General features: G+C 41.2%; 1 protein-coding gene across 2 annotated transcripts in view; it reads left to right on the top strand.

The window, feature by feature from the left end:
* Positions 1-5,331, top strand: part of TCF7 (transcription factor 7) — a 169,232-nt gene extending 163,901 nt beyond the window's left edge. For both annotated transcript variants that reach the window (XM_088478330.1, XM_088478329.1), the window contains one exon: positions 3,527-5,331. In XM_088478330.1, coding sequence (XP_088334456.1) covers positions 3,527-3,845 — 319 coding nt within the window. In that variant the 3' untranslated portion in view covers positions 3,846-5,331. The remainder of the gene's footprint in view (positions 1-3,526) is intronic.
* The last annotated feature ends 6,716 nt before the right edge of the window (positions 5,332-12,047 follow it).

Raw genomic sequence — 12,047 nt, 5'->3', positions numbered from 1 at the left:
AAAAATTACCGGGAGAAGATTCCTCTGGAATCCCTCCCCGGCAATGGCCGCCGCACATGTGTCGTCAGCAGACCTCGCCTGCACAGTAGCGCTGCAGAGAGACAAAACAGAAGTGAAGTGACTGCTAATGTGATTACTTCACTTCTAACACAGCGCAGGGACGCAGGTTCCTTTCAGAGGACCTTCCTCTGCATGCATTGTTTTCATACATTCCTGCAAATGTTAATTTTTTTTATTGCCGTGAATAGTAACAATAAAAAATTGCAGTACTGGGATCTAAAACCTGATAACTGATACGGACGCCTGAGAGAGAGAGAGAGAGAGAGAGAGAGAGAGGTGGAAAAAGAGAACATAACAATGACAGAGAGAGAGAGAGAGAGAGAGAGAGAACATAACAATGACAGAGAGATAATAAAGGAAAGATAAATGCTGATGAAAATAACAATGACCCAATTCAGATTCTTAGCATTGTTCCTCTTGGAGGAAGACCACCACCTCATAAACTTAATGTAAAAGTTGGAGCAGTAGTTATTCTAATACAAAATCTCCACCCTAGCCTAGCCCCGTGTAATGGCCTGAGATAGGTTGTCAAGGAAATTATCCGAATGGTTACTTGAATTTGGCGTCCAATCTTTTTTCTTGGAATGCCGTATTAATGACTTTGAACATATTTTTATCTTTGTTTGTTTTGTATTCTAATTTATAATCCAAATTTCCAATGTGTACTGTCATATATCATATGTACTCTATATGTTTACATTAATCTCTACTTTGCAAATACATGTCTATTTACGACAGCATCTTTTATTACATAATACATTTATTATATTATATATGAGCGTTGTTTAGTTTATTTATGTTTCTGGTTTTTTTCTTTGCACAATCTTCTTTTTCGGCAGCAGCATTCCAACACCACGAGGTCTCATAGGGGGCGCTATTTCACAACCGGTTTTTCTTTTAGACTTTGAACAGAGGGCTGCAAAAAAAATTCTCAGTTTATTACCTCCCACTAATTAGGCTTACTATATGGATGATCCTTACGGTAGTTTAGACAATGATATATGTGCCGTCTTAGCTTGCTATAGATATAACAAGAAAACAAATAATCACATGAAAAAAAATTATAACCAGACTAGACAACATAAATCAAGGTTTAAAGCCTGTTGATTTAATGATCACATTTTTCATGTGATTATTTGTTTTCTTGTCATATCTATAGCAAGCTAAGACGGCACATATATCATTGCCTAAACTGCCGTAAGGATCATCCATATAGTAAGCCTAAGCAGCACGAATATAATGGATATAGCAATGCTTATAAGTGACTGTAAGGATCATCAAACTTATGTTCCTATGTTTTTGTGAATTGTCACATGATCCAATTCAGGAGGATTATGTTTACCCTCTTCATACATACTTGATACAAGGCGCTATTATGTTATTTATGTTGTCTAGTCATGTTAGTCCTATTATGTGATAATTTAATAATAAAAGTTACGTTTTAACTTTAATTTTACAGGCAGTATTTGTGCCCCTAACACAAGAAAGTACTTTCTTCTTCCCTTTTTTGCTGTGTTATACTCTCAAGCTTGCACCTCCTTTGTTTATCTATATTTGGGTATGTCTTTACCCCCCTAAGTGATACTTTTACAACACAATTTTGGGGTCTTGTCTGCCTGCTTCCATCATTATAAATACCATTGGCACCAGTGCTTAGGGTTTTCCCAATATCCCTTTCCCCCATATTTAAACTCCCATTAATTAGGTAAGGGTTCATTGCCCTCTTATGTGTTTAATTTGCCAGCCCAGAACCCCCACATGTTACTTACCTCTCCGGAAATGTCCTCTTGCTGAATGTCTCTGGCCTGTCTACTGTCTGGAAGCGTCTCCTGCAGTCTATCTGCTCCGAATTCGCTCCACTATAGTCTGCACTGGCTCTGTCACATGCAGCTGTAGAGCTGACCACCCCCAAAGTGACATCACCGGGCCGCACTGCCGTGCAAAGCATTTACCACTACACCTTCGGAGTCTGGAGAGAGGTGTCCGAAGCTCCAGAGGAATCCCGAACAGGTCAGGGGGCCAGACTTTAGCAGTGGGTTTGGCCCACAGACTGTAGTTTGGGCACCCCACCTTTACAGGATCTTAAAAGTGTAGAAGGATATTAGTCTCTAGAAATGTACTGGCACCAGGTGACGCTGACCTATCCTTTACAATAAAGTGGATCATTTATGAAAATTGGGTGATGTGCACCAATCAGACATTTGCTTTTATTTCCTTACCATATTCCATTTGTTGGTTGGGGTAAAACACCAGATATGGACGGTAATTAATGTTTTTTATTTTGATACAGTAGAGGCAGAGACAAACACAGTAACAATTTATAAATAAGTAACAAACATGTTATCACATTGCTGCCTTTATAGCGGGCGATGGTGGTATTATAAAACGGAAACGTTACCCTATCATTACTTTATTCCAAAGCAAACGTGTCAGAGGCCAACTTTCATTGTATACTTTCTGTAACAATGGTGTTATGTCTGTCTTTGTTCTTCTCAGAGTGTTATGGCGGGGTGAGGTGAGGGAATTGGTAGAGAGGGGATAGTTATATGGCTGTCTAGTATTAGTGTCTAGCTTTTTCTTGGGTACCAAAACAGCTCTGTGTATTCAGAAAACGATTTAAAAACTGTTGTCCACTGGCCTAGAAACCTGCCATGGCAGTTTGAGATTATAGATGTATGGGGTGTATTTACTAAGCAGTGTTAGGAGACAGAGTGAAAAGTGATAAGGTGCCAGCCAATCAGCTCCCAGCTGTCATTTTTCAAACACAGCCTGTGAGATGGCAGTTGGGAGCTGAATGGCTGGTACCTTATGACTTTCTTATCACTTTTCACTCTGTCTCCTAACACTGCTTAGTAAATAGACTCCCTAAGTATTATACATATTTTTAAATTTAATTAAAACATGGCTCCCACCAAATTGTAATTAAAATAATTTTTTTTGTGTGCGTGTGTGTGGTCCTTTTTCCTGAGATGACTTCTGGTTTTACAACTGTATAGTCACAGGTATTCTAAGCCTGATATCAATATCAGTTACTATATAATGAACTTTAGGCTGCGAATGTCACTGTTCCGGGCACATTAGATAATTATTTTGGATAGAGTCAAACATGGCTACATTGATTGTATTTATTGTTGCCCCTTGCTCTGGATTAATACTGCAATACTCATTTGGATTTATTACAATGGGGTACATTTATCAAAACTTGTAATGGGGACAAGTGGAGGTCAACCAATAGCAACCCGTCAGAATTTAACTATCATCAATCTATTACATTGTATAGAATGTTAGACTCTGGTTGCCACTGGCAACAGCTCATTAGAAGGCTTGATAAATCTCCCCTATTGTGTGTCAATCAGGCAGTAGGATTTTATATTTGTTAAGTTCATGAAACATTAATATATATATATATATAAAAAAATGATGGATTCACCCTTTATTTACAGATAACTCTCTTCACTGTTCTTAGGAGGAAAAAGAAATGCATTCGGTACTTACAAGGAGAGGGACGCTGCGGCAGCCCAGCTTCTTCCGATGGAAGTGCTATAGACTCTCCTCCCTCCCCAGTGACTGCGCTTCAATGCATATCAAATCCAGCTTATTCTTCCAGCAAGCTTACTAGCCCCACTGAGTCTGCACCAAGTGAGTGCAACCATTCCCTGCCCGATTCTCGCAAAGCCAAGCCCACAAGCAGGCTCACAGGACATAAAGGTGTGGTCTCGCCTCACCTACCCGACGCCCCCGAAGAGTCCATGGCTGGAGTCGCTCCTAACATCAGGACCACGTAGCATTTCGATGACCCCTTCAGCCATTTGCAATGCTGCATTGGACACTTTGTATGGAAGGTGCACTCAGACTGTCTGTAGGCAGAGCACCATATATGATTATTTTGTCTACCATTCGCCAAATCAAGAAAGAAAAGAAGATTTTGGGGAGGGAAGGGGACATTGTCTTTTTTCCTCCTATCAGACATTTTTTTTTTATTTTTTTTTTTATACCGCCAATGACCGAAGTTTTCAAAAACACTTTTATAGCATTTTAACAGGACAATCTAATAGTATTAGCTTGGATTTCAGTTTAATTTCCAAAGTATACCTTCTGCAGTATTGTTTACACAAGATTGGTCAAACAAGATTTATTATAACAAAAAAAATAGCACTTGAAGTAATGTATTTGGTTGTTATACCTTCAGGATGATACATTGTGCCATGAGGTAATGTGTCAAGCTACTCAACCCAGCATAAACATCATAAAATTAGTTTAAACTCGCCCTTCACTCTACATGTATTTTTGTTGGGTTTTGCCAAGCTCAAGGCTGTTTTGTCATTCTTATATGAGGTTAAATTATTGCTTTGGAGCTACCTGCCAATCCTCTTACATAATTCTTTTAGGAAAGCTTTATAGTTCCTCAACGGAAATGTATCCCAGTAGAGTTGTGGAGATCCATGTTGTTATAATGACCACAAAGTTTTGAGACTTATTATTTCGGGATAGAAAATAAGATCTATGCAGATACACGGACAATCTAAGGGGAGAACTCAATTGATTGGCATGTGCTGCCGGGCATATATCGTGCCGGCATCGCAATTTTCCCTGCTCATGGGGTGTGGGGGAAAATTATGCGATGCCAGTGGATGCTATGTACTATTCCGGAACGGCACTGATGCTGATTAATAGAATTCCCACCTAAGTCTGAATGTACCTCCACAGCGTTACCTTGAGATGAGTATTAGGCAGGTTTATAGATTATGGGGTATATGTACTACTAATCCTTGATAAAGTACCAACCAATCAGCTTCTCTTTTCAAACACAGCTGGTAAAGTGACAGTTAGATAAAGTGGAGGGGATAAAGTACCAACCAATCAGCTTCTCTCTCCAAGGCTTAGTAAATGACTCCAAAAGCTGGTACCAACAGTCAGTTTATAGGTAGTTAGATTTATGAAATGTCTCAGGGGTAGATTTACTAAAGATTCTAACGTAAGATAAGTGGGGTGTTGCCCATAGCACCCAATCAGATTTTAGCTATCACTTCACTATTGCATTCTAGAAAACAGAATCTGATTGGTTGTTATGGGCAACACCTCCACTTATCTGTTTTAGAAGCTTTAGTAAAACCTACCCCTCAGTGTCCGGTAATATTATCTACTCTGCTCACCTTTTTATGGGCTATGGCACATGGCTGTCCAGTCGGTATAGACCCAGGTTTAGCAAACTGGTTTCTAGCTCCTCATTTATGAAGAGTACTGGATGCCCAGTACAAGACCAGCCTAGATGTTCTGTACAATGCATAGCAAGGTGCACGTCTACTCTCCTGTCAGGAGATACTGTACTTCCACAAACTAGAAGAGCTTCTAGGATTGCAGCTAGGCAGAATAAAAGAGGACATCTGTACAATACTGTAAACATCACACCAGAAACTCCATCCCCGTGCAACTGCAGAACTACCTTTTAGTAAAACATTTTATATTTATTAATAGTTTTTCTCTGTTTTAGCTTGATTACAGTAATCATGAGGGGACATCGGGACTACCTTGTTACATGTGGACCTCATGTATTTAAAAACATTTTTACCTAGGAGGGACGAGAAATGGTCTTCTCTAATCAACTGCAAATGGAAGTCACAAAATGTGTCCCATTAAAATGCCATCTTGCTTTGCCAGAAAATTAGTTGCAATTGCACAAAACTAATCTATCTATTGGGGAGTGTATACACAACTGGGAGGGCATTTAAATTTGCTCGCCAAGTTCAGCTGTTGCTCACTGCCGGGTCTCTGCAGCATGTGTACAGGCGATAGGCGGGTCGCCCGTAAACGTCAGCAGATGATTCGATATATCTGCAGGATATATTTACATCTGCTGTGCTGCACAGGAGATCGGATATATGTCTGTGAACGACGTCGTTCACAGACATATCTGTTGTTTTCACTAGCAGATGTGCGATAGATATATCGCCGGTTTCTTTGAACGGGCGATATATCTGTCAGTGTGTACCCTACTTAGGAATGAGGCCCAGTCTTTGTAGTGCTGCATGTGGCAGTGTTACAGTAATGATATTTGCTTTTTACAAAGCAGGATTTTTTTTCTGTCAGAACTAGGGGGGGGGGAAAACAAAACAAAAACACCAGGTAATAGCCAGGATGTGGACTGTCCATTTGGCATAGCTAGTATAGACACAGGTGGGAAATTTGTGTAAACTGGTGCACTATGTTGTAACCCATAGCAACCTGATTAGATCTGTAATGAAACCAAACATGTTAACATGGGTTACAGGTCTCCATGTACTAATAACAACCTTGATAGGCCCCAGGTATATCTGCTCGGTCTAGTTAGCTTAATTTGCCATGCCAAAGCTTTATCGCTAGGTTAGTTCCTGTTTATCACATGCTTAGTTCCTTTTACATGTATTTATTATAGTCTACATAGCAAGGCTATATATATATATATATATATATATATATATAGCCTTGCTATATATATATATTCTGTTTACGTTCCATGATGAAAGTGCACTTTGTACATATTGAGTATAAGAAGTCTGCAGGGACAGCTCAATGCTTAGACAATTGCTTTGCAATATTTTAGTTTTAATAAATTTAGTTTTTTTTTTTTTTTTCTAAAAGGTCAATTATTAATCGACATGTTTACATGGATCCCATTGTGGAGGTGACGCGAGTGAAAAGGAATTTTAAGTTTCCATGTCATTTCAAATTATGTTAGGATATTTTAAACTAATCCTTTCCCTGGGCTACCCCTTTGTGGTACATCAGGCCGACCGCTGTCAGTTTCAGGTGAAGATTGAAGAAAAAAAAAACAATTCTCTGCTACAGTGTAATCTATATTATTAGCATTGCTAGCCCACCCCACCTCACCCCCTTCCCCCTGATATCAGGGGGCCCACGGTAATTCATGGGAAACTTCAATGATTAACTTTTTGATAAAGCTAACCCACCAATGGTTGGCTCTATCTGCCCCAAACCGCAATAAAATAATTGTTCTAAACGTAACTTTATTAATTAGCTGTTGGGATGTAACATTTTTTTTCAAACTCCTGTATCAAGGAGAGGGTGGCCCCTGGATCAAAAGTTGGCAGGGGCCCATAGGTGTTGTGTGTGGCCCTGCGTACACTGTTGCAGAACTGTAGTGATAATGTGTAATTGTCTCAGAACACTGGAGATGCAAAGGACAGATCTTTGGTGCAGCCTGCTGGGAATCACGTTGCCATGATTCAAAGGACAGGTGCTCACGCTGGGCCACAAGGAAGGCAGGGAAACCTCCCACCAATCTGCTTTTAGAGGAAACTTTTCCAATAGAATAAGCAATTTGCGGCTTGATGCAGAATTGTTCACTAATCCCGTCGTGATTGTCTTTTTACGTGAGATAATATGTAGATGTCGAAGCCGTCGGGAGCTATATGGGTACGCCTACCTGTGGCTTTACAAAGACGAAGCATCAGTAGCAAATTAAGAAGATCATCGGCCTTCTGAATAATCCAGAACGGACGCCGGCACCAGTGAAATTCTGTAGAAAGACGCAGTCACTGGACCCGACACGCCTATAAAAGTTGCAAGACACACGCGTTTTTCTGACCACCCCTCTGTTACAACCCACAAACAGACCCCGTCAATCACTCTGTGGGCCGGATTCAATCAGATGCGGTAATTTACCGCGCTTTGAAAAAGGTGGTGGCCCAGGGCTATTCAGCTACAGCCCTTTTCCTTGAGCGTTAAATGACCTGGTAATGCATATTAACCCATAGAATCTGGGATAAGTTCCCAGAGCAATGGGTTAACACATTCGCTGCACCAACGATCAAGGCATTTAACGCGGATTTCTGTTCGAGCCCCCCCAGCTGTTGGATATATCCAAATTCGAATTTGAAGAAAAATCCATTGGTAGTATTTCCATTGCAGTAACATCGTGTCTGGTCTGTGATCACACAACCGGTATCATCATGGAAGTTTCCACTCAGTAAAAGGTGGTTTTGTAGAACTAAAGAAATACTGTATAAATTATGTTTACATCAGTGGCATTAATGCCCATTATATAGAGTATTTGATGCATCATTTTATCATTAGTTGGTAAGATCACTTCCATTTTAAACTTTCTGTCGATGACAACTGTCGTAGGCGCAGAATGACAGGAAATAGTCTAAACTAACCGTTTACTGGCACTGCCTCAAATATACTGTTATATTGAAGTGAGAACCGGACAAAATGTGTTTACTTTGACATACAAGGAAGGGGGTGATATGACTTTAGAACAAATGGGATTCATCTCATATGAGGCATTTACTCAACGTTGAAATATAACTGTAATAATATAGAAAGCAACACGTACACTCTGTACCAGGGGTGCCCACAATGCGGTTCTTTCAGGGCCCATGCCTGGTAGCACCTACACTCCTATGGTAATAATGCCAGCGCTTGTTATAAATGGCGGTGCTCAGAGACCATGATGAAGTTTCTGCCTTTGCTCTGCACAGTAATAGCGCTCATGTGCCATTACTGTTTCCTATGTACCGATGACTGTCTCTGATGTGCAGGAATGTGTCATATTTTAGAATAAAGACCAGACACAAACCTAAAACACATCCAAATTTGCATGAAACTAAAGAACTTGACTACTATAGTTTTGGAACTGTTGCCTATGTTTTCTGAAAATAAGATCTAAAGGCTGCATGCATAGGAAAAGCAATGGGAAGTTACAAGCTGTGTGGCCCGTCCCACTTCAGGTCGCTGGCAACCATGTACGAAAGACTTTGGGCAAGGCGGATCTATTTGAATCCCAGCAACATATCAAAGTATATTGTTTAATTGTAAAAGCCCCCATACATCTGCGATGGATAGGGACAATTCCCCGATCCCCCAGACGTCAGGGTTGGGACATCGGTGAAATGTTGGATTTCCGTGAATTGCCGATCTCGACCAAAATATGACTGGATCGGCAAATCAGGGATTTTTAACACAAAGAATTTCCCCGACGGATCTGCGATCATCGGTAATCGCCAACTCGTCAGGGAAATTCTTCATGTTAATCGGGGTCCTGGTTGGATTGGGGAATTGGCCGCTTGATGTATAGGGCCCTTTAACCTACTGAAATTACTGTATTTAATAGTATTATATACATTGGTTGAAGGGAGTTTATTTATTGGATAGTCTGTCCCTACTGTAAACTATAGAGACCTAAACCTAATATATGCAGGCACAAAGTCGCAGGCTGGGTACTTGCATACAGGTCACAGATGTGTGAGACCTCATATCAGTAATAACGTACTGTAGGGGTTACGTTTTGCCTTATAGAACACGTTTTCCTAATCAACAATGAAATGTACAGGTATAAGATCTTCACTGTTTATGCAGATTTTTTTTTTTTTTATGGAATTTATACATATATTATCATCACTTTGTGTATTGTAGTACAGATTATTTTTATATACTTGCATTACAATTTCAGCAGGATGGGCCTTTCCATATCATGTGCACTCGGAGGTTCATTGCAGCAGTCAGTTTTTCCTCTCGTTTCTAATTCAGATCTTTTATGAAAGTTGGGATTATTTTCTTACGAACGTAAAAGTGTTAAAATGTCAACAGAATACGGCTTTGTTATCCCTTTGTTTTGTTATTCCTTTGGTTTATTAAGGTCAATAAATTGTTATTTTCCAAGTGTCCGCTTGTTACGTCGTATTGGTTACTGACGTCCAGTTGCAAAAGGGCCACTAGGATGCACATCTAGGAAAAGTCACCTTTAGGCTGGGTACACGCGTAAAGATTTTCTGTCCAACCATCCAACTAGTTGATTGGTTGGAATGAAAATCTGGTAATGCTGGGCATACACGGCAAGATAAAATGTCAGTCAGACCGACAGACATTTATCTGGCCAGCTGCCAGCCGCAGATGTCCGCGGCATACACTGTGAGAGAAATCTCACAGTGTATAGCCCGACATCTGCGCTCCGCCCCCGGGGGAGGAGACATTTCCCTGTTCCTTCCATAGGAAGGAACACAGGAAATGTCTGTCTGTCGGTGGCGCTGGGCATACACTGCCCGATGCGGCCGACAGTTACCGGGTAAATATCGCATCGGACGGGCATGCTGGACAATCCAGCATGCCCGACCGAGCAATATTTAACCCTCGGTCACTCCCCCCGCTACAATTATCGCGGCGATCCGCCGATATCGGGCAGATCGTCCCGATAATTGCAGCGTGTATGGCCAGCATTAGGAATGAAAGCAAATGACAATCAGCAATCTGCTCCCGAATGCCAAAAAATGGACAAAAACTGTTTGAACAAATTGTTTAGAACAAACATTTAACAAACTTGTCTGACCGACCATTTTCATCTGTTTTCTGGCATTTAGGAGCAAATTGCTGATCATCATTTACTCCCATACATTACCAGATTTTCATTCCAACCAAACAACTAGTTGGACAGAAAATCTTTACGTGTGTATGCAGCTTTAGGCTATGTCCAGGTGGACACGCTTACGATGATGCTCCTAGGCTACTGAAACCTCTCTGGGATGGGATACAAAAAAATAAATCTATAAAAGGTGCGTACACACGCAATGATTTTTTGAACAATTTAACTATAATGATGTAGGTATCGTTCAATCGTTTAGGCTAAAAAAATACAATGATTTTTTTAAACAATGAACGGTTATCGTTCATGGGCGTTCACGTTTGTAGTTCATAGTCCATTCTGACTGAACAACTAAACAATTTTCATTAAGGGAAAGTTACAAAAATCGTCTGTAGTTCAAAAAAATCATTCATTACATTTTGTAAATGAACAATTTTAGTAAACGATTTTCATTCATTTTTCCCTTGAAAAAATGAACGAAAATAGTTTACTAAAATCGTTCATTTACTAAATCGTGTGTGTATGCAGCCCCCCAACAAAACAAAAACAGTATTGAAACTGAATGGATATTTTTCTCTCATACCCCTTTTCCACCTAAATTCCGGGTCTGACCCAGAGTTGGAACAAAGGCCCTCATTCAGAGCCGTTCGCTATTTGCGGTGGTTCGTTCAAAAACAAGGGGTGGCTATTCAAATGATCCGTTCGCAAATTGCAGTCTGTTCACACCTCTAAGTCTGAACGAGCGAGCAAAACATACGCTCGTTTATTTGATAAAAACGCCCCCTGGCCGCTCGCACCATACGTCATGTCCGCTATTTATTTGATTAATCGAGTACATCGTACAGCGTATGAACTGCTCGCTATTCTTGTGGTTGGTTTTTTCAACCGCTATTTTGCGAGCAGTTCTGAGTTTAAAAAAAACAAGTGACGTGGTCAATGACGCTGCTGGATTGATTATGCACACCCTTAAAACGCCCGTTTTGACCTTTAAGCACGCCTGCGTTCGAATTCCACTCCCCCCTTTTCAAGCACCTTCCCCTGTTACCACCCACATACGCCTCATTCTGTCACTCAAAATAGCAGGCACTCGCTATATAGCGTACAAACGATTTTCGGCCGCACTGACTGGTTCGCGCATGCGTACTAAAAACCGTACGCATGCGCAGATGTGCAAACATCGCTCGGAACGACCGTACTGCCGCTAACGAGCGGCTCTGAATGAGGGCCAAATTTCCTATCCGGATCAGACCCGGAATTTTGCCGGCGCCGTCTCGGGATATTCCCGAGTCAGCGCCGCTCACACCGCAGTCGGGTCTGCATAGACCCGGCTTTTGCCACTGAAGCCGGACCAATTGGCCGGCTAGCAGCGCTCTCCAGGTCATCGTGACCCGGAGTGCGCTGTTCTCACGGCAGGGTGTCATGGGCTACGCCCGTGTCAAACCCTGCTAGTTACCTGGGTTGGATTGCCGGGTCACTCGACCCAACTCTCTGCCCTTTTACACCAGGGAGCTGCCCGGGTTTTAGCTCCGGTGTAAAAGGGGTATTACTAGTTTTGAGTGGGGTCCTATAAGCTGTACATGTTATATATTAGTTACCGCTGATGCAGCAGGTCTTCGGAGGCTGTGGTACA

Source organism: Taudactylus pleione, unplaced genomic scaffold (genome assembly GCF_031769625.1).
Source record: "Taudactylus pleione unplaced genomic scaffold, aTauple2 ptg000212l, whole genome shotgun sequence".
NCBI lineage: Eukaryota > Metazoa > Chordata > Amphibia > Anura > Myobatrachidae > Taudactylus > Taudactylus pleione.
This window is presented reverse-complemented; position numbering and strand designations above follow the sequence as displayed.